This window comes from Pezoporus flaviventris, unplaced genomic scaffold, assembly GCF_033815535.1.
Source record: "Pezoporus flaviventris isolate CSIRO_AGI_PZ_B2104156 unplaced genomic scaffold, CSIRO_AGI_Pfla_v1 ptg000078l, whole genome shotgun sequence".
NCBI classification, from domain to species: Eukaryota; Metazoa; Chordata; class Aves; order Psittaciformes; family Psittacidae; genus Pezoporus; species Pezoporus flaviventris.
This window is the reverse complement of record NW_026892626.1, coordinates 7,781,613-7,802,161: the sequence shown is the minus strand read 5'-3', so window position 1 is coordinate 7,802,161 and position 20,549 is coordinate 7,781,613. Positions and strand designations below refer to the sequence as shown.

Below are 20,549 nucleotides of genomic sequence, written 5' to 3'. Positions count from 1 at the left end.
TGCTGAAAACAATGCCTAATTTTCAGATGGTTGGTTTGTTTGTTTCTTAATTAGCTTCTGGTGGATGACTTGCTAGTCTACAATGGGATTCTGGATATGGTGAACCATGTAGTATCAGGCATCCTACCAACCTGTGATCCAGTGGTCCGGTATCATACCATTCTCTTTACAGATGATGAGAAGATTTGCCATCAGGAGAAGAGAACTGTTATTAGGTATGTGAGTGGATCTTGACTGGGAGAAAGAATCTTGTTTTCAAAAGATCTTTTAATGTGACTAGTATCAGCAATATGCATATTGCTATAGAAAATTCCCTCCCAAAGCATACTCTGCCTCACTTAATGAGAAAAAAACAATAGCTTTTTTAGGTACTAGGACCAAATTACCAGCTTTATTTGCAGGCATTTTTAGCATTTACTGGGAATTGTGTGTCATATATGCATATGTTTTCATTGAAGCCTGTAGTAATAATCACAAAAGGAAAAAGTTAGTCTTCCTTAGAGAAAAAATAGTAAATCCCAATGATATCACATGGAAGAAAAAAATGTTAAAGGAATCAAACATCAAAAGTAAAGAAAAGAAAATCCTCTGATTTGGCACAGGTACTAATTAAGGAACCAGAATTCTCCTTTTATAAACATTCTAAAATAATTAACTTCTTAAATGAGAAATGAATTGCATTCAGAGGAATGACATTTTGAAACCACTAAGCATCTCACAGAAAATAAGATGAAATGCAGTGAAAAACACACTTATACTTAGAAGGTCAGGATTGATAGGGTCTAAAAACCAGTCCCTAGCAAAGAAAATGAAGATTGAAAGAATATTTTAAATGCGATTGAAAAATGAAAAATTGAAAGCTTATAGAAATGAGCACTTATACATTACACAGCTAACAAATAGAATGTCTTGCATGTATATCACTTGAATAAAGGGCAAGTTTTGCATTCAGAAATGGCACATGATTCATTCAGAAGAGTATTCAAATATTTAAAAGTAAGTAGAAGGGACATAAACTGTCCTGATTAAGAACAGAAGTTCACATTTGCCTATGGGGTTTGTTTTCCTGTGTTTCTCTAAAGCATTGGTTGTTGGCCATTGGTACTGTCAGATATTGAAATAAATTATTATTGTTTGTATGTATTGTGTTAGATTCATGTTTTTGTACAAGTGGCTGTGTTGCCATGGTAAATTTTGGAGGTAGACAGTTTTTCAAGTGAAAAAGTTACAGAAACGAAAATGTCTTAAGGAAATATAAACACGAGAATTTTTTTTCAGTGGGATATAGGGAGAAGGAGGAGAAATGAACCTTGACTTTCTTCAGTTTAATATCTTTCTAGGAAAAAAGTTATTTTACTGGAAGCAGAGGAGCACCAGCTGTAATCACAGATCTTTTTCACACAACTTCCTTTCCATATATTTGTAAGACCTATATCCGTTGCTTTAGTTTTAAGAGGGGCATACTTTTGGTGTCACACAAACTGATCTGGTTTCTAATCAAGGACATGCTGAGTCTCTTCTCTTCTAGATTTCTGTGCAGAAGCTTTCTTGGTCTTCCTTTTTAGCCTGGTTTTGCTATTTTATTTTCCTCTTTTTCACCTACTAGCCTACTAAAATATAGGTACGTAAGTGAGAGAAAACAAATCCCTTGCTACACGCTGGAGAATATCTCTCCATTTTGAAAATGCTCTTGAGCTTCTGTGTGTTGTTACCTCTAATTTTGGCCTATTCTCTCTCACATGTTACTGTTCAATATTTTATGAACCCCGAACTGGAGTCTGATATTATCACCAATTGTGTCTGTTCTGATTTACTTCAGGATTGGTTCCCCTCTTTCACTCTGGCAGTTTGAGGGACATTTTTCTCCAAAAATAAAAACCTGTTTTGTGCAGTATTTGTAAAGAGAAGAAAAATACATCTATTTTTTTTCCAAAAGCATGGATGTTTTGTGTTTGTCTATAGGAGAGCAAGATGTTATTAGTGATGTTTTCTTTAATTTCAATTCAGCTCACTTGTTTTTTTTTTCCTGCAATTTGTTTAATTTCATTTAACTCTGAAGTTACTACTTCTTTCCCAAAAAGAAATCATTCACATTTTGCAGCAGCCTGCAAACAAAACCTGTCACACTGAATGGATTTTGTTAAGTTCAGGAAATTTTCAGATAATGCTATATCAACATTACAAAACAGTGTTAAGTTCCATATAGGGATTTTTATACCGTCTTTGAACAGCACTGATTTAAAATCTCTCTTTTTGGTTAAGGTAGTTCCAGCTGTGTAGGCAGGCATGAAAACTGTAGAGTGAATATGGTATTTCTATTTGAATGTGTGCCTGAACGAATGCCACTAATTAAAACTGGCAAGAAATCAATCCTTCAGGTGGCTGCAGGCAGAGAATGCCTTTCCTTTCTAGACAGTCTCACATAATGTGGCTGTGCTTCATAGCTTTGTTCAGCCTCTAGGACTTAAATAACTTATTTGGTAACCTTTTGCATAATCTCATAACTTCTCATAATGTTGATTATTTTGGCTATTGTACTGATTTTAATCTTTCCAGCAATCATGTGGGAGATCAGGATGTACGAATGATGAATGAAAATGAGATTGTTACAAACAGCAAAAAGAAGCAGGCTGTGGCTGATCCAGGTTAGTTCCGTCTTCTACAGTTTTCTTCTCACTTTCTACAGAGACAGTATAGGTAGTGAACATTGTTATAGACCTAAACTGGGAAAAGATGGGAGACTTACACCTATTTTATAGAATTAGCTCTACTTTTTCTGCTATAGAAAGGCAAACCAGGAATGTCATACTCCAGTGGATTTTTATTCTATATCAGAAAGTGGACAATATAAATCAAAGACGTACGTGGCATATAGTCATAGTGTATACTAACACATACACAGAAGTCCTCAGAAAAGAAACTGCCTGAAGATAAACCTGGTGTCAGTTGTACAGCTTTATAGAGAGCTTTTGGAATAATAGGCTCATTGCATCCTCACTGGCCTTTTGAGCAGCTTTAGAGATGATGCATGTGTGTCTTAGAATCAGCTGCTTATTGCTCCTCAAGCAAATCCAAAATTGTAAGTGTAACAAGGGGTAAAACATGTTGACTTTATTCCTCCCACTGTCTTTCTGGTTGGTCTTTTCTCTTACAAAGTGATAATTAAAAAGACAACCTCTTTTTTCATGAAGAGAAAGAGTAGATTGTATTTATAGTCTGAAGAGTCCCAGTCATTCATTGTAAATTACTCAGAAAAGCTCCTTAAATACATTGCAAATTCTCAGCCAAGCTGGTATATTCATGATTGGTTTTCTCTCCTGAACATGACACTTTCTCCAATTAGTTCCTCTAGAAAGTGTTACAGAAATTATTTGATGTTTTTTCATAACAGCTCTGTAGGAGAAGGATTTGAAATACCATTGCCTGTGCAAATATGGTTTCAAAGTTGTTAGTATATTAGCACTAGCTGTGTCAAAAGTATTTTGAACATCTCTGTGCCTGTTGTAATGACATCCTGGGTTCCAGTGCAAACATAGCTTATGTCCAGTAGTGAACAGGTGTCGTTGCCATGGCCATCACATCTGTTGTCCAAACATTAAGTACACAGAATGCCTCCGAAGTCAGCAGCTGAGGACTGTCTGTTGCCATCTGCCTCACATTTCCTCTGTAGAACTTGCTTATATCAGCCACAGATGGCCAGGTTTGTGGAATTGTGGAATGATTTCTGGAATAATTTGGGTTGGAGGAGAACGCAGAGGTGGTCCCCTCCTGTTGGACACCCTAACCTCCTACTCAGAACAGTGTCAACATTGAATTCAGACCAGATTCCCCAGGAAAGTGGTTCCACAGGACTGAAAAAATTGGCAACGCTCACTGTCAATGTAAGAAACATTACTGAGAAGAGTAGGTTAGCTTTCCTTCTGAGATGGAAAGAGAAATGGACATGTTTCTTCCTCATTTTAGTCTGTGGTTTCACTGTTAATACAGGTACAGTCTTAAAACAGCACTTTATTTTCCTTAACAGCTTTGCGTCCAAAAACCTGCATATGTGAGAAAGGACTGCAGAGGAGGAAAAGATAACACGGGATTGTGATTGGAAGGTCCTGAATACATCCAGCCCTAAATAACTGCAATCTACATCTCCAAGATATGCGTCATCCAAATATAAGATTTTCCATGTCTGCCAGTGCTGAACCACCTCCTGTCTTATGAGAAGAAGGTTTATTTGCTACAGGACATTTACTTTAGTAATGAAATTTAAAGCATGAATTCATTTTTCTGTTTTGTTGTTTTTTTTTTTTAAATGGTCATTACCTGCCTGATTTTCTCCACCCCCCTGCTCTATTCTTCTATTTTGCCTGAATTTGGTTATATGAACAAGGAGGCCATACCTCTGTGCTGCACCAACCAGTTGTGTTGCCAGCAACCTACCATCAGTTTTGGAAAACAGTAAATGCATTTTAACTAGCAGAAGGTAAGGAGGGAACTGCATTTTTAAACAAACTACTCTGCATATGTAGTCGTTTAAACAAAACCTCTAACCAAATAATTATGCTGCAGGATTTGTAGCTATGCAAATGTATTTTTTCACAGAACATTTCTCAGTTGTGATAACCTGTAAATCTCTTCCATAAAAGATTATTCCTTTCTCATTTAGAACTCGCTCATTGTTTCCAGAGAGAACTGAAATCTGAAGTCAGTATATGCTTTTAGACGTGAAGCAGAGATATACTTCTGCGACATCTGATGTAGAATCAAAATGTGCTGCTTCCCTTTCTGTACTAAGTCATGAGTGCAATATCTTGGGTATTTGCTTATATAAAGCATGCTTCTTAACTGTTGTTGGCTAGGCTGAAAAGACACAAGATAGCAATGCACTTCCCAGATTTCTCTGTATTGATGGAGCAACAAAATATATTTTGTACTAAATACAAAATACTTTGTTTAAAGGCTTTTCCCAAACTGGATTCACAAAAGAGCCCTCTGTTGTTCAGAGGTCTCCCCTGGTGTGTTTACCAGTGTAGCTCTACCAAGAACCAAGTTTTAATTTTTGCTCCACATCAGATACTCTTTACATGCAACTCCACAATGAAAAAAGAGGAGGATCTGAAAGGAGGTTTATTGGTAGGGATTAGAACAGTTTCAAATGTGTGCATTTGGAAGAGGAGAGGCTATTGCAAGGTTTTTAAGACTTAAGGCACAATCACATTGTCATATAGGCAATCTCTACGTGAGATGAGTCCTGTCACATTGTTTGTTCTGCTGAACAAATTGCACTGAATTTGAAGAGAAATTAAATCTGTTGTGTTCCCTGACACAGAATAGCATCCTTCTTATTGATCAGAAAAGGTATGAGGAGGAGAGGACTTTCTATGCTCATCTGTCTTCTCTGTATCTGTCTGGAGCATCTCAGATCCTATGCAGTGAACTAATGATTTTTCAACCGTAATCCTTTGAGGTAAATCCAAGTTTTGTAAATTATTGCAGAATACTTGGTCAAGCTCAGATGCTTTACAGTTCTCTCTGTTGTGGTTTAACCCCAGCTGGCAACTAAATACTACACAGCCCCTCGCTCACCCCTTCCCCAGTGGGATGGGGAGGAGAATCAGAAAAAGTTAAAATTCGTGGGTTGAGCTAAGAACAGATAATAATTAACATAACGTATAATGTTAATACTAATAATGAAATAACAAAAAGATGTAAAACAAACAAAAAATCCAACAAACAGCAGTGATGCACAACACAATTGCTCAGTACCCACTGAGTGATACCCAGCCTGTCACTGAGCAGCAGTCAGCCTCTTCCAGACAACTTTCCCCAGTTTATATCCCGCGCATGACATTCTATGGTATGGAATATTCCTTTGGCTAGTTCAGATCAGCTGTCCTGGCTGTGCCCCTCCTCACTGGCAAAGCACAAGCGACTGAGAAGTCCTTGATCAGGAGAAGCACTACTGAACAGCAACTAAAATGTCAGTGTGTTATCAGCATTGTTCTCATCCTAAATCTAAACCATAGCACCGCACCAGCTATGAGGAAGAAAATCAGCTCTGTCCCAGCTGAAACCAGGACACTATCATCTTTCTCTGCCACCTGCTCTTCCCTGCTTAGTTGGTAGCTGCAGCCAGTTTTCACACTTTTTGCCTCTGGAAATCTGTACCTAGTATAGCTGGTCTGGCACCTAGAATACTGGTTTGTACCTTCTGCCAACCTCTCCTAGCAGCTCTCTTTACCCATTCAAGAGATTCCTCACAATTGCCACACTGTTGAAAGACCATGAAAGTCTTTAAAGTATTTCCAAATGTTGCTAAGTTGTGGGACAGCCTCCCCTGCTGCTCTGTCTGAAAGAAGGGTTTGCCAGCTGCTCTCTGCTTTGGGATGACATATGCCAGTGAGGCAAGGCCTAATGCAGTCCGTAATTCCAGTCAGTCATATATAGAAAGTAGCATAATGTTTAGAAAATACTTCATTAATCTCTGTAGGGTAGATGTCAACGTTTGCCCTCCTAATTGGAGCTGAAATGCAATGACCTTTCATATAACCAAAGATAACTCATTGTCCTAGTCAGCCCTCTGTATTCAGAGTTACTCGACTAATTTCCACAGTGAATCAGGATTAGAAAAACCAAAAAACCATTTTATTACATTTTTCACCATTTTTTAACTAGCTGGTCACAAGTCAGTCGTGTCAGTCTAGGATTTACAGGAGGGAAAAGAGAAAGAGTAAACACGCAATCATGGAAATCCCCACGGAGCACTTCAGTCAATGTCAGGCACAGTTTCAGCAAGAGTAATTCAGCAAGAATGTGCTCAGTAACATCATCTGACATTGTCAAAAGCACGACAAAGGACAGAGAAGGATTAATATGAAATCTTGCTGAAGCCTGTGATGTAAATTATTAAACTTTCACCCAGTTCCAATTTCTGGGCCACTCAAAAACCTTCATGTCTTGGTTGCTCACCTTTACCTGTAGTGACTTGCTTTAAAGGGGTTGGATCAAGATAACACAAATTAATTTGTCCCACAATGACACTGAGAAGGGCAGGGATAAAGAAATAATCTGGGAGGGAGTATGTGTCATGCTGCCTCTTTTGTGATCTCTAAAAAGATACCAGTCTTCACAGATACCAGTCTAAAAAGATATCATTCTTCACAGCATAATCTGAAAACCAGGATGCCTGGGAAGACCTGCGACTTCTCCTTTCAATTTCTGCTTTTTTTGTGGTTTAATACAGCAGAATTTAAACAGCGAGAAGCACCTTTCTGTGGACAAGGGAACAAGCAGTGATGCAACGATAGTGTAAAAGGCAGGATAGAAGACATGAAGTTTGAGTATTACCGAGTCAGGAGACTCATCCTCATTTTGGAGGATGAACCTGTAAGAGCTACACAATAAACTCTTCCAGGTTCATCCTGTAAGATGTAAGATATACTTGTATAGCAGGTAACACACTGGAACAGGCAAAGATGGGACTCGCTGACAGTGATAATGTGAGGATGTGAACAATGCGTAAGGGAGCCTGAATGAGCACTGGGACCAATCCCAGTTCCAGTGCCAGGGGCTCTTATTTCTATGGGGCCCTCATTTCTAGGGGTGCAGGTGCTGCACATCTGCCTGACGGATTATTGTCCATTCAAAAATACTCAGTCTGGAGATGTGCACTGACTGACATTGTCTCCTCTGAGGAGCAGCAGGGGAAGCAGAGGGGAGAATAACACACTGGAAAAATGTTTGCTTCCATTTGGGTGCTGAGGTCCTGGTGTTCAGAGCACAAGGAGGGTTCCTGGCTCAGTGGTCTCTCTGCCCATTTCTGTGACTATTTGCTTGTTTGCTGAGAAATGACTTACAGCCCCTGTGAGACACAAACATCCCTTTATCACACAGCTTCTATCACCCTAATGGAATTCTGTCAGCTGAGGATAAAATGTGGACTAAGAAAGCAATTACAGAGTGAATCTCCTAGCTGCAGGGAGAACTGAGAGATGGGGACAGAGTGCCCACCTGGAGTAATTTCCTGTCCGACTGGCCTCTAAATCTTGCTGGGAAGAGATCCATTTTCCACCCTTGTCTAATAGCATCAGCTCCCATCACCCTGGCTCAGGACCCTGTGAAGTGCTGCAGTATTGTATTCTAGGCATAAAAGGAAACAATTGCAATTTGTGTCTTACTGACCTAGGAATTACTGGAAAATGTGAGAATAAGGCTACAGACCTTCTGTCTGATGGCTTTCTAGTGTTTGCTTTCTTAGCTCTTGGTTGACGGACAGAACTGACCACCCTAATGATCAGCAGGGTTAGAGCTTCCCAGCCTGGACTATTGCTTCCAACACTTCATGGTCCTCCACCCATAGCTCACTGCTCTGGCTCTAATTAGGAAAGGAAAGCCACCACTTACGATCTGCTAGCAGCCTTCCCCAGGTGTGCTGTTTATTTCTGGAAGGGTCCAATTATACAGGGAGACCACAGTGAAATCCTAACTTTAGCTTTTAACTCTCTCAAAGGTCTCTTTGTTGGGATTAAAATCAACTTGACTTAGTGTGCATCTTTGCTGTATTGCTCATGGGACTTCCAAAAATGTCAGAATGTACAGATTTTGTGGAGATTTTCCTAGAGGATGTGCATTCTGGGGAACCATAAACCTAAGGACATATAGCAGACAGATCCATTGTTTCAGAGCTCTGTTGCTTATGTTCCTTAGTTTATCTGAACGTAACTGGAAAAGAAGGTTTTTGGCAGTTCATCAAGCTGGGCTAAGCATGTCAAGGTGAATGCTGAAGAATGCTAAAGGAACTTAGAAATAGCCAAGTCTCCATCTTCTTGGCAAAGAAGGCAGTTGCTACCTGAAACTCTTCTGGCCCTGGAGGAGGCAGGGGGTGGGTGCAGTGCTAAGAAGAAGTTGTAGGTCTGGACACTGCATATCAGAGCTATTGTAAAGGCCAGAAGGAGCCTTGTACTCAGCTGCTGCCTCCTGAGAATGTGAGGCCAGCTGAGGGTCATGGACTGAACTGATCTCCAAACCATGTCCCAGTCAGTATGGCTGGAGCTGAAACAGATGTTGGTCAAAGGCTTGGATGGAAATTAAGCATTGTAGGCATAAAGGGTAGGGAAGTGCAGAAGAAGCAGCTATGGCTGTGAAGGTTTCTCAGGGAAATGACTCTTCACCCAAAGGGAGCACTGTACTTGGGGGAGGAGATGGGCCCTGTGTTAAAGGTTATGAACTGGGAACGGTTGAGCCCTTTCATCTTTTCCATTAAGATTTCTCTTCTGCCAGACGGCAGCATAAGGTGGCTGCCAGAAAAGACATTTCTGTCTATAACAAGCTGGGGAAAGAACTTTTCATCTTGAGTAAGAGAGAGCTTTCATCTTCCATCAAAGGGGCGAGGACTGAGGCAGCACCGTCGCATCGGCTTTACAGGATGCACAGAGTGGTTGGCAGGAAAATGAGTCAGCAGGCCCAGCGAGCTGAGCTGGGACACTGGGGACTGTCAACCTGCTTGCTTACAAGTGAGGCTCAGCAAGTGTGAAACACTGATGGGGCTGTGCCTGTTGTTATTCATGGCTCTGTGCTCCCATTCATCAAAGGTGTCTGTGGCTGCTTTCTGTGATTGTGTGTACACTTTTTGGTTTTTACCTTACCAAAGTCAGACCAGGTTACACAGAGGGCTTCATCCAGTTTGGCCTGGAAAACCTCTAGGGCTGGAGGCTGCACGACCTCTCTGTGCAATCTGTTTTAATACTTCAGTGTCTGAATAGGGAGAAAGTTTTTCCTTTGACACATAATAATCTATACTTCTCCCTTCTGATTAAATGCCTAGATCAGTGTGGATAAGACTTTTGGCATTGCAGAAAGGTCATATCTGCTGTCGTCATCTAGCTGTATAATAATAATAAATTTGGTCTCCCAATGATCAATTCAGATTTGCAGATTAGCAGAAGTCTCATGATCTGCCTCTTTCCTGGTCTGCTGGAGGCACTGCTAAAAATAGAGTAAGTAGGAAAGCTACCTGAAATGCTATAAGCCTAAACAGAGGTAAAAACTAATCTACAGTGAATGTTGGTTCTGGCTTGTTTCCAAAGGAATGTTTTTGGATGGCTTGCTATATATTGGAAGTTGTTTGGTAAGGATTAACTGGCGAACAGATGAATCAAACTGACATTTCCATTACCAACAGGAGATCTGTCTGTGGCCAGAGTTCATGGAGAAGGATGTGGGATAATAGTAAGACTTTTTATTATGTTTAACATTGTCAGAGAAATGAAATAGATCCTATTATTCATCTCTCTGGGATGGTCATGTATCTGAATATTAACACAAAATGGGAGATCTGATCAAACCCAACTGACCCAGCACGACACTGGTATATAATTTCATCACTCTCTTTGTGGCATTGAGAAAATATATTCTTTCCAGTAAATGTGCAAGAAGCTAAGATCTGCGTTTCTCAGGGGAGTACTTGGGTAAATCAGTTTGTATTCCATCCTTATGCATTTCATCTCAAGTCCTTTGGGATCCCCCCAGTGCCACTTTTTTCTGGGACAGTAGCATTAAGGCCCAAGGGAGATTTGCACCTTGGTCATCTGCTTGTGGTTTGGGAATGAGGGTTGGGGGATGACTTCTTGGACACTCGTCTGCCTGTCAAACTGCAGTGGGAGGAGAGGTCCACGGGGGAGGGCTCATAGTGAAAGAGGAACCACTTGTAGAAGGATATGGATGTAAGAAATAGAAAAGGGTCTCCAGAAGTAGTTTCACCTTGGGAAACAAATATTGTAGATTTAATGTGAAAATTAAGTCAAGTTGAGCAGGAGTGTGCAAAGAGGAGCTAGGTATATAAATGTATAGAGAACACATCATAAGAAGGAGGCATTTGGGTAGGAAGAGTTGAGAAGAGATTCATGGTAATTAATGGTGCTGCCCAAACTCCTATGACTCAGATTTCAGTATAGATGGTGCTGATAATTAATCTAAAGTAGTTGACAGGTGCCTATAACTAGCTCTGCTATATTTTAAGTCGTAAACCAGAAGGGCTGGTGGACTTGTTTTGCAGCAAGTGTTCACATTATGCAGAGATATTATTATTAACAGTATGAACGGGTAAGCATGAGCTCATAAAATGTATGATTCAGTGACTGATTTTGACTGCAATTATGCATTAGAGATATTAACGAGAAGTCTGAAAAATGGATTGGCAATGCATGTAGATGTAACCATGGTAAAGGAGCCTCCAAAACAGTGCCACAGAAACTTTGCCATTTATCTTTGTTCTCCACTGATGCAGATGTGAATAGCCTGTGGAGAGCTCCTGTCCAGATGATCTCCCAGCATTGTGTTTCTGGGGGAAGGAAACTCCCCACATTTTCCCATGGTGGATCTGGTCTGCAAGTGATTCCAGTGCAGGTTGTTTGTATGGCTTCTCTTTTTTTCTGGGATGTGTGTTGCCAGCTGTTTGTTGTATTGCAGTGGCTTAGTTTTTGCAGCACATATTTTATTATTCAGTTTCTTTTAGTTGAATGCTGTCTGATCAGAGGGGTTGGACCAGCTGACCTCCAGAGGCTCTTTCCAGCCTAAATTATTTAGCAATTCTATGACCAGTATGGATCAGGACCCTCTGTTTAACATAACTTATCTGCTGTAGACTGTTCTGCCAACTGAAGCCTACAGAGCCACAGCGTGGTGGATATTAAAAGGCTGCTTATTTAATGCAATCAGTCAGTACAAACTATAGATCACCTGAGGCTGGAAAAAGTATTCATGTCCTCATACTTCTGACTAGACATCTGCTCCTAGAGATGACACAAGGGAAGACAACCTGTGCTGTGGCTCTTGGGTCCTCAGGTTACATGCAGAGATGAATATGTAACAGACCGTGCGTGTTACTTGAATAAGTGTAATACTAATGAATCTCTGCGTTTGGGTATGACTGGAGAATAGCAAATGTAATGCCTGTAGTTAAGAAAGAAAAAAATCATTTGATCTGCTATGGGGTCTTCAGACTGGAAAATCCATTTTCAAGGAAAAAAATAAGAGTTATATATTTGAATGGTGTATAGATGGAATGCAGCATGGATTTATAGACTAATTTTTCACTATGTGTCTGATTGCATTCTCTCTCTGTCTCTATATAAGGGATGGTGATAACATTTTGGAGAGAAGGCTTATTCAGGCTAAGGAGCAACACAGGCACAGTGCAAATCAGCATGGATTGTCCAAGAAGAACAATTGCTGAATCTTTTTAACTATCTGAATAATGTAATTGCCTTTCTGTCTGAATACCAGGCAGCAAGACCTAATGTCTTAAGACAGAGCATGCTTGTAACAGGACGCATTTCTGGCAAGTGCAGGGTGCTGAAAGTGAAAGCAAAAAAATTCCTTTCAGGCCCGTGTTGTCTTACTTCTGTTATGCTGACTCAGTTCTCTTACCCTCCAAGGAGAAGGGCTCTTTCTGCTGGTGTAGGCGTTCAGCCCTTATCCTCCTGTTGTGTTAGGAGTGGGTGACTGCAGAAAAAATAGGCTGTGCGCAGAAAAGCTCTTCAGAACTGTGGGAAGACAGCTGTGCTGCTCTCCCTAGCAGAGCTAGGTAAGCAAAGCTAGCAAGGAAAGCTAAGCCTTGTAAAAGGATGAAAGGACTTGGGAATGCACAGGAATACAAACAAAAAGCTCTCAGGGAAATTGGTAGAAAATTAGTGGATTTTTCTCCCTGTAGAAAAATCAGAGAAGTGACTCAAGTATTGGAGATGGTCACAGAGGTGCAGACAGTAACTGCAGGTGTAGTAACTGGAGAGCAAACAGCATTCACAGAGGCAGAGCTGCCTTCAAGGTATGGATGCAGAAGAGAAGGAAGCAAGGAGTCTAAAGGACAAATGTCATGGGTATGCCCTGTTCTTTTTTTTCACAGATTCCCTGCAGCCAATCAGTTGGGCTGCTGTGGCAGGTAAGGCACTGGGGACAGTCTGTAGGACTCAGAAGTTGGAGATAACCTAATAATAATGTTGGGAAGACTGGCCAACTCCACTTGGATATAAATAACCTGGAAGCTCCACTGGAATAGCTAAAAGGCAGAACTACCAGGGTGAAAGACCTAATGCACATCTCTAAAATGGGCAGAAGTGATCCATACCACAACTGATCCAGAAAAAAGATGACACTGAAACCTGAAAGGGACTCATTGCTTGATGATGCAATGCTAATAAAAATAATTCATATATCTGTGCAGGACCTTATTACTAGATGACATGAGGAGGACAAGGCTAAAAGAAATAATCTGAGCATATTGTCTGGCCTCATGAACATGAGCTGCCACAGAGCCTGTTCTCACAGGAACAGCTGTCAGATTTTACAGACAGAGAGGGCAAGCAATAGAAATTATGAAGATTGATATTGCATTTTCCCTAGTTCTTTGCCCGATGAGGATTATAGTGAGCTCTGAAGAGAGACCTCTGAGAGCTGGGGGTCTGGTCTGTCATATAAAACCAAGTCTGGAGCAGCAGTACCTGTGTGAGTTCTGTGAGAGGAGGGCCAGCCTATTTCCACCCGTCTGAACCAAAGGAAGGGATGCATTTTCCTACAAATGAAAGAACTATGAAAGCAGGGCATTAATGCTTGCAAGACGGGGTGCTTTTGTGAGACACAAACATCTCCTCCATGGTGCATGGAGCCTTCCAGACCATTTGTTGCAATCCACCCTGGTGCTCACTGGCGTGTGTGATTTGCTCTGAGGTGACACTGCATCTCCAGCAGCTCTATCCCTCCTCACCCTTGTGCCCAGCTGCGAAGGGAGCTGGCAGGCTGGGGAGAGCATCCTTTACCTTTCCCTTCCTTTTGTACTGTGACTGCCCCAAGGGTGTATGCTGTGCACAACTGTGTGTTTTGCTGTATGTCATGGTTTAAGCCCAGCCAATAACTCAGACCCATGCAGCCACTTGCTCACTCCCCCTTTTTTCCTCCCCACTCCTGGAGGGATGGGGAGGAGAATCAAAAGAATGTGAATCCCACGGGTTGAGATAAGAACAGCCCAGTAACTAAGGTGTAACGCAAATCACTGTTGCTACCACCAATAACAATAATGGTAAGGGAAATAACAAGAGAAGAGAATACAGCCGCTCACCACCCACCAACCGATACCCAGCCCAACCAGGGCAGTGATCTAGCCCTTCTGTGTAACTGCCCCCAGTTTATATACTGGGCATGATGTGCTATGGTATGGAATACCCCTTTGGCTAGTTTGGGTCAGGTGTCCTGTCTCTGCTTCCTCCCAGCTTCCCCTCCTCCCTGGCAGAGCTTGAGACTCACAAAGTCCTTGGTCAGAGTAAACATTACTGAGCAACAGCTAAAAACATTGGTGTTATCAGCACCGTTCCCAGGCTCAAAGTCAAAACCACAGCACTTCACCAGCTACTAAGAAGGAGAAAAATGACTGCTACTGCTGAACCCAGGACACTGTAGCTATCTGGTAATGTGCAGGATGTGGCTGTGCATCTTTAGCTGTAGTTGGTACAGAAAGGCTACATGGGCAAAGTGCTGTGCCTGTGACTGCACATTGGAGCATAAGTAAAATAAATTGCTAATAGTAAAGAGCTTAAAAAACTGTATATGTAAGCCCAGTAGAGAACAGTATAGGTACATCATGCTGAAAGACAGGTAGGATCTCTCATACAAATGTCAGAACATCCTTATACAGAAGGTACAGAGCATGTCCTTGAAGTGTCCTGTCTCCAATGATGTCTGGAGCTGTGGTGACACAAGGAATGAGCTGCTTTTATTTTTTTTCTATTTTTTTTTTTTTTACCTCCTCCTTCCTGTCATTTTTGGAATAAGCCTAATTATTTGATTTTATCTCAGCAGAGGGAAAGGTAGGCTGAACTCGCAGGTTACCTTTTGCTCACCTTGCTATTCTCAGTAGACTGGCAGGGAGCAGCAGCAGTGTGCAGGGTGGACATGTTCTGGGTTTTGATGTACCTGTCACATTGAGACCAGGGGTGTGATTGCTTCCAAGAAGTGTCAATGACTGTCTGAAATGGGTGGGGATCCAATAGGGTAGGGAAGCAGCATCTTCCATTGGTAGTGAGCAAAATGGCACAAGGACATCTCTCCAACCCTCCACTCTCACCTGATCTTTACAAAATGAGCTGCAAGGCTTGTGAGCAAAACCTGATGGACAAACTAGGGTTCATCCATTGCACTTTGCTGGTCCCAGACAGAGAGGAAGGCGCTCCAGGGTGTTCGCAATGGCCCAGCCGTTCAGCACCATTGTCACAGGAATGCACAGCTGGTCTGTCAAATCACTTGGTAGAGGCTGGGAGAGATGAAGGTCACAGATTTTTACCTGTATCACCGGTGGGTTGGTGATTTAGGGGCATGTAGCACGCTGTTATGCCCCAGGCCCCAGTTACCCGGAATGGAGACTTGCTTGGGTGCGCTACTACCCCTGACCTCTGTGCCTGGTGCTCTTCCCATGTAACCCAGGATGCAGCTGGGCAGAGGAGGGTGGTTTGCTGCATTCCCAGGTCACATCCCAGTGTGTATCCAAGTTATGATTATTGGTTGATGTGCAAAGCATTGTGAGACAAACAAAAAACCCAACCCAAAACAGAACACCCCCCCCCCTCCCCAACCTAAAACAAAACAACCCAGGCACAATTTTCTAACAAGTAATGTCATTTAATGAATGATATACTCTAGAAAATAGAAACTACCCAGATGCTGGTTTGTTGGTCTGTTTGGGGCTGGGAGAATGCCCTTGCGTGGACATATAATGCCTTCTCTGGATCTTTTTGTCAGCATTTGTAGTTGCTGGAAACAAGGAAACGTCCATATATTGAAAAAGACACTAAGGGGCATTTTTTTCTCTAGAATGTCAGAAGTATGCAGAATGCCTTCCCACCCTGTCTCACTGGGCAAGTGGCATGAAGGGCTCAGAGCTCACCAGTATCTTTAGAGATGCTTCATACCTAGTAGGGATAGACTCAACCAATGGTACCTACCACAGTTAATCCTCTAAAATCATTGGACACTTCTCACTTTCCAGAACATGTTGGGGGTTCTGGTGTTATTGCAGTTCTTTCTGGGTGCTTTTCTGCATGTGTTGTGTCTCCTCCCTCAAGGTCTGGCTGCTAATTCCAGGGAATATGCTCCTCAGAATGTCACAGTACACTGTGTACAGCTCTGGGTCTATTTGGGGCTTGGGCAGAGATCGGGAGTTGCAGGCCTGTTCAGTGACCGAGTGCTGTAGCAAGTAGACATCACTGAAGAGCACAGTTAGGATCTTGTGTGCAGCCTTGTAAGGGTCATCCTCAAACTGCACCATTGCCTTGAGCTCTGTCAGGGTATAGCCATTGTAACGCTTGCTGTCTTCAGCCAAGGGCTGCACAGTCTCACCAATGTGTCTCACTTTCCACTTCAGGCATTTCAATTCTTCTTTTACATCCTCTAGTTCTTCCTCCATGGCTTGGAATTCCTTCATGGTTACAAATGTCCTGCCAAGGAAAGAAGTGGCAGACACAGTGTGGAGTTCAGAAGCTCAGAGGGGTGAAATCCACCCAGCTTGCCCAGGGTTGGAATCACAGAGCCTGAGGTTTGGGAAGGGAGATACTGGCTATGTCACTGAGTACCATCCCCAGCTCTTATCTGTCAGGCTTCATAGACACAGCAGAGTTTCTCTCTGCTAGCATAGGGAGACATGTGCTTTCTCATCTGGAAGGAAATGAGGCACCTTAAAACTGTGTCCTGCTGGAAGAACTGAGATTGACAGTCTGGCCCAGGAATGGTCTGTGATCAGGGCTGGAGAGCTAAATGGATGTATGGAAAATACGGTATTTTGCTTCTTAGGTAACAGGGTTTAGTGAGAGCACAGGGTAGTTACTTGATAAAAAGACACTGGGAGCATCTAAATTATAAAGGATATTTAATTTTTTCTGTGAGGGGCTTTTAATGACCCTAAACCATTTTGAGTCATTGGAGGACTTAAACCTGTGTATGGTCTGGATACATACCTTTCATGACCAGGATCTTCCAGATCTGATTCAAAACCCTTTCCTGTATTCTTTAATCCAGTTTTAGAATAGCCAGGAGACTGGGAACTATCTTCAGGAGTCGTTGCTGGAGGCCTTGTGCTTTTCCTTGTTGGGGTCAGTGTGTGATCTGATGCTGAAGCTTGTAAGTTTTGTGCTGTGTGAGGACAAAAGGTATAGAAGGAAGCTGCATTGATCCCTGGACTGACTGGAGAAGAGTCAGAGTATTGCTGTGGCTTGGCTGAGCTGGGTGTTACACTGAGCCTGGGGCTGGCTGGGCAAGATGCTGGAATAGTCCTTGCTCCAAGTGGGCTGGGACACAATATTGCTAAATGTTTATCTCTTTGCTCAAATGGCTGAGGGTTTGGTGATTCTCCTGGGGCCAATCTAGTGATGGAGGCAATGTCCAGCAGGGTTTGATCCTGAACCATGGAGATCTGGCTGGTTGGTTCTGATGAAAGTGAAGAGCTGCTTGATGTGTCGCTGGAAGAGTTTGACGTAGCGAATGGGGGAATTTTCTGAGCATTATGGTCACTCCTGTTCCTCTGCGTGCTAGTGACATTTAGAGCTGGGTGTTGTGAAGCCCTAAAGAAAGACAAACACACACTTTGTCCTCTGGACTGGGCTGAAGGTTTGTAAGACAATTTTAGGCCTATTTTTGGGACAATTTTAAGCCTGTTTCCCACATTTCCCCATAGGCTGCTTTGCTTCTCATGCCTGTATAAAACCCTCTGCTTCTCATGAACAAGAAAAAAGTGCTTGAGAATAAGGCACATAAATTTCAGTCCAGTTCCTCCCTGGTGCCATCTAAGCAGCTATCATCAGTGTGATAATCACCGGCACATCAGTGTTCTTCCCAAAAGTCATGCAGCTCTGCAAGAACTAAGGATTTGGTGCTGGGGAGAGACACAAAAGAGAAGAAGACTACTGGCATATTGACTGTGATAAATTCCAGTAAGAATGCAAAAGAATAAAACCTGGCTTGCAGGTTGCCACAACACCTGCCCTTGATCACTCCTGAAAAGTATGAAGACCTGCCTTCACTTTGGACCCATATACTTCAGTCTCCTGGTAGCTCTGCACGTTCATCCGATGAATTAGGAGATGAATAAACAGGCAAGATAAAAACAGAAGGGCAGCACAGGCTGACATCAGTGTTCCTGTGGTGACATTGTAGGACATTTCTTTTCTATAGCTTAATATGCAAAGGACTTTTCTTCCCCTCCCTCCCCAAGCTCTAGACTGTGTACAGGCAGAGGAGATACCAATGCTTTTTTTAATATGGCTAAATTTTACTTAGTTTGGCAAGACTGATGGCAAGACAGGAAGATGTACCTCTGGAGACTGGAATTGTACTCATGGGTATCGAATGCAGCTAGAAATGCCTTGATCTTGAAGGGGAACACAAACATACCCACTGTGCAGATCATGATTCAGGATTTCTAACAGCCAAAGACCATGACAAACTTTTGTAGCAATAGCAGTGGCCAACTGAGTCTTCTTGTGCATCTGGTATATTTGTATTTCTCTTGTGGTGGAAGACAGCAGAAAATCCTGGTCTGGATGGCATATATGAGATCCAGTGCATGAAGTCCTGTCCTGTTAGTACCAGTGGCTTAAATTAGCTACATTTTCACTTCTTCAGCTCCTTGCATCTTTCTCAATATTGGATGCAATTAAACACCGGATTTTTAAGGTCCTAAAGAGTATGCCTCACACCTATTGGCTTCAATAGGGTTAATTAAGGCCTTTGCTAGATCACAGCATAATTATCAGGTTTAAATCAAATTTAGATATTTGCTAATTGGAAAAGTAGACAGTAACAGAGCTACTGCATAAAAACAGAGCCAAAAGAAGCATTAAATAACTTACATAAAAGGCAGGAGAGAAAAGAAGGAACACACAAGTCAGAGGGAGCATCCTTCGCCTTAAGTGCATTGCTTTCGTAAACTGGCTGAACTGGAGTGGGAGACAAGAATTTCCAACTAGATATAAGGAAAAGCTTTTTCATCCTGAGGGTGTTCACTGGGACAGAGGCCAAGAGATGTATTGGGATCTCCATCCTTAGAGGTATTCAGGAATTAGCTGGACAAGGAACTAAGCATCCTGATTCAGCCTGGTCTAAGTGACGTGCTGTGAGCAAGAGGCCCTGTCCACCCATGTTATTCTGTGATTCAGTGATTCCACCTAACTTACTTGCCTTCAGTTTCCCTTTCTCCTTTCCCTTTTCTCCGCTTTGAGTTCCACCTCACCATCCTTCTCTCCCATTGAAGCCTCTGGACTGTCCGCTTCCATACTAAGTTTATAGTACCTGTTGCAGAAAAGTCCCTCATAAATAAAAAGCTTTTTAAAGGAAAAATGGTGTTACTTGCAGCCCTCTGGCTTGGATGGATTGCTACCCTTTCATTGCATTAGTTGGAGTCAGTAGTCAGTGGAAGAGCAGGCTGTGCAAGCGAGGGTAGCCTGGAGCTGGGCATCTGTGTTGTGTTGCCTTTTTAAATTGAGTTGCTGGCTCTCAGTCTCTCCAAGCGCAAGGAATGATGGCGTGTAGTGTGCTTTGTCATGCTGTGGAGGTGTTCAGAAAGCTGGAATTTGGCACAGGTGAATCTGGTTGTTCATTTATTGCCAGAGAGATTCAGAAGCCTGGTAAACTTGTGAGGATCAAAAGCCAGGGCTTCTGGTCCAAGGACTGCATCCCCATGCCCCAAGGAGCAGGCAGATGGAAGGAGAGCTGTCTGTTGGTGCATAGGCTACTCTGGGACTGAGGAGTGGAAAAGTGGGATCTTCCAGCACAAAGGACACAAAATTGCTGGTTACTTAAATCAGAGCTGAACTGCAGTCATTTCTTAATCTTCACTACAAAATCCCACATTCAGGAAATACTTTTTGCTGTAGCAAGGTGTAAGAAACCTACTCTGATGAGCAAAGCCCGTTTTAAGGCAACTAAAATAAAAATGCATATTGTAACTTTGTTTTTTTTTTTTTTGTTAAAACGATATATATTTATCCTCAAATATCTCACAGTGTAAAACTATCTGAACATTAACTCAGCTAATACCTGCCTACATTCTGGGAGGGGTAATATAATATGCACAGTAACTGAAGGGCTTCTTTTGTGCATATACAATCAGAAATATTCCATGTCTTTAGCAGTGTTGGACCCAGTTGGCTTTTTTGGGGTTTTGGCATTTTTGTGTTTGTTTGTTCTGTGTTTGGGTTTGTTGGTTTGGTTTGTTTTTTTTCATAAATCCAGGATTAGCTGTAGGAGATGGGACATTTATTGAAAGATGCGATTTAAGAGTGAACGAGAACATGTTTCGTAACTAATCTCACTGAAATTTATATAAAATACATTTCCAATTCACCTGTGCACTGGAGGAAACAGAAGAGTATTGTAAACTAACACTTTATTTTGCTTTCCTTTTCCACCCGCTAATTTTCACCGTCTGCAGTGCTCAACATGGGACTGCATTTACTTTTATCCTCATGCTGATCGCAGAAGCAGAGGAGCTGGTTGCTTAAGGAGTAATCTGAAGCTTGTAAACG

The 20,549-nt window shown here is 42.1% G+C and overlaps 2 protein-coding genes and 1 long non-coding RNA gene across 10 annotated transcripts in view; 2 read left to right on the top strand and 1 right to left on the bottom strand.

The window, feature by feature from the left end:
• The window catches only part of KATNIP (katanin interacting protein), a 60,967-nt gene extending 56,018 nt beyond the window's left edge, over window positions 1-4,949 (top strand). For all 6 annotated transcript variants that reach the window (XM_061473206.1, XM_061473204.1, XM_061473203.1 and 3 more), the window contains 3 exons: window positions 55-215; window positions 2,557-2,645; window positions 4,025-4,949. In XM_061473206.1, coding sequence (XP_061329190.1) covers window positions 55-215; window positions 2,557-2,645; window positions 4,025-4,080 — 306 coding nt within the window. In that variant the 3' untranslated portion in view covers window positions 4,081-4,949. The remainder of the gene's footprint in view (window positions 1-54; window positions 216-2,556; window positions 2,646-4,024) is intronic.
• A 3,842-nt stretch (window positions 4,950-8,791) lies between these two features.
• Window positions 8,792-13,197, top strand: LOC133279471 (uncharacterized). Its single transcript, XR_009746898.1, has 3 exons — window positions 8,792-9,986; window positions 10,077-10,218; window positions 12,893-13,197. It is a non-coding gene; the product is annotated as an uncharacterized LOC133279471 (long non-coding RNA).
• Window positions 13,198-15,633: 2,436 nt separating this feature from the next.
• Window positions 15,634-20,549, bottom strand: part of GSG1L (GSG1 like) — a 56,706-nt gene continuing 51,790 nt past the window's right edge. For 2 of the 3 annotated variants that reach the window (XM_061473209.1, XM_061473210.1), the window contains one exon: window positions 17,432-17,588. In XM_061473209.1, the coding sequence (XP_061329193.1) occupies window positions 17,566-17,588 (23 nt within the window). In that variant the 3' untranslated portion in view covers window positions 17,432-17,565. Of the gene's footprint in view, window positions 16,470-16,985; window positions 17,589-20,549 lie in introns of those variants that run through there. The other variant, XM_061473208.1, reaches the window with a different exon arrangement.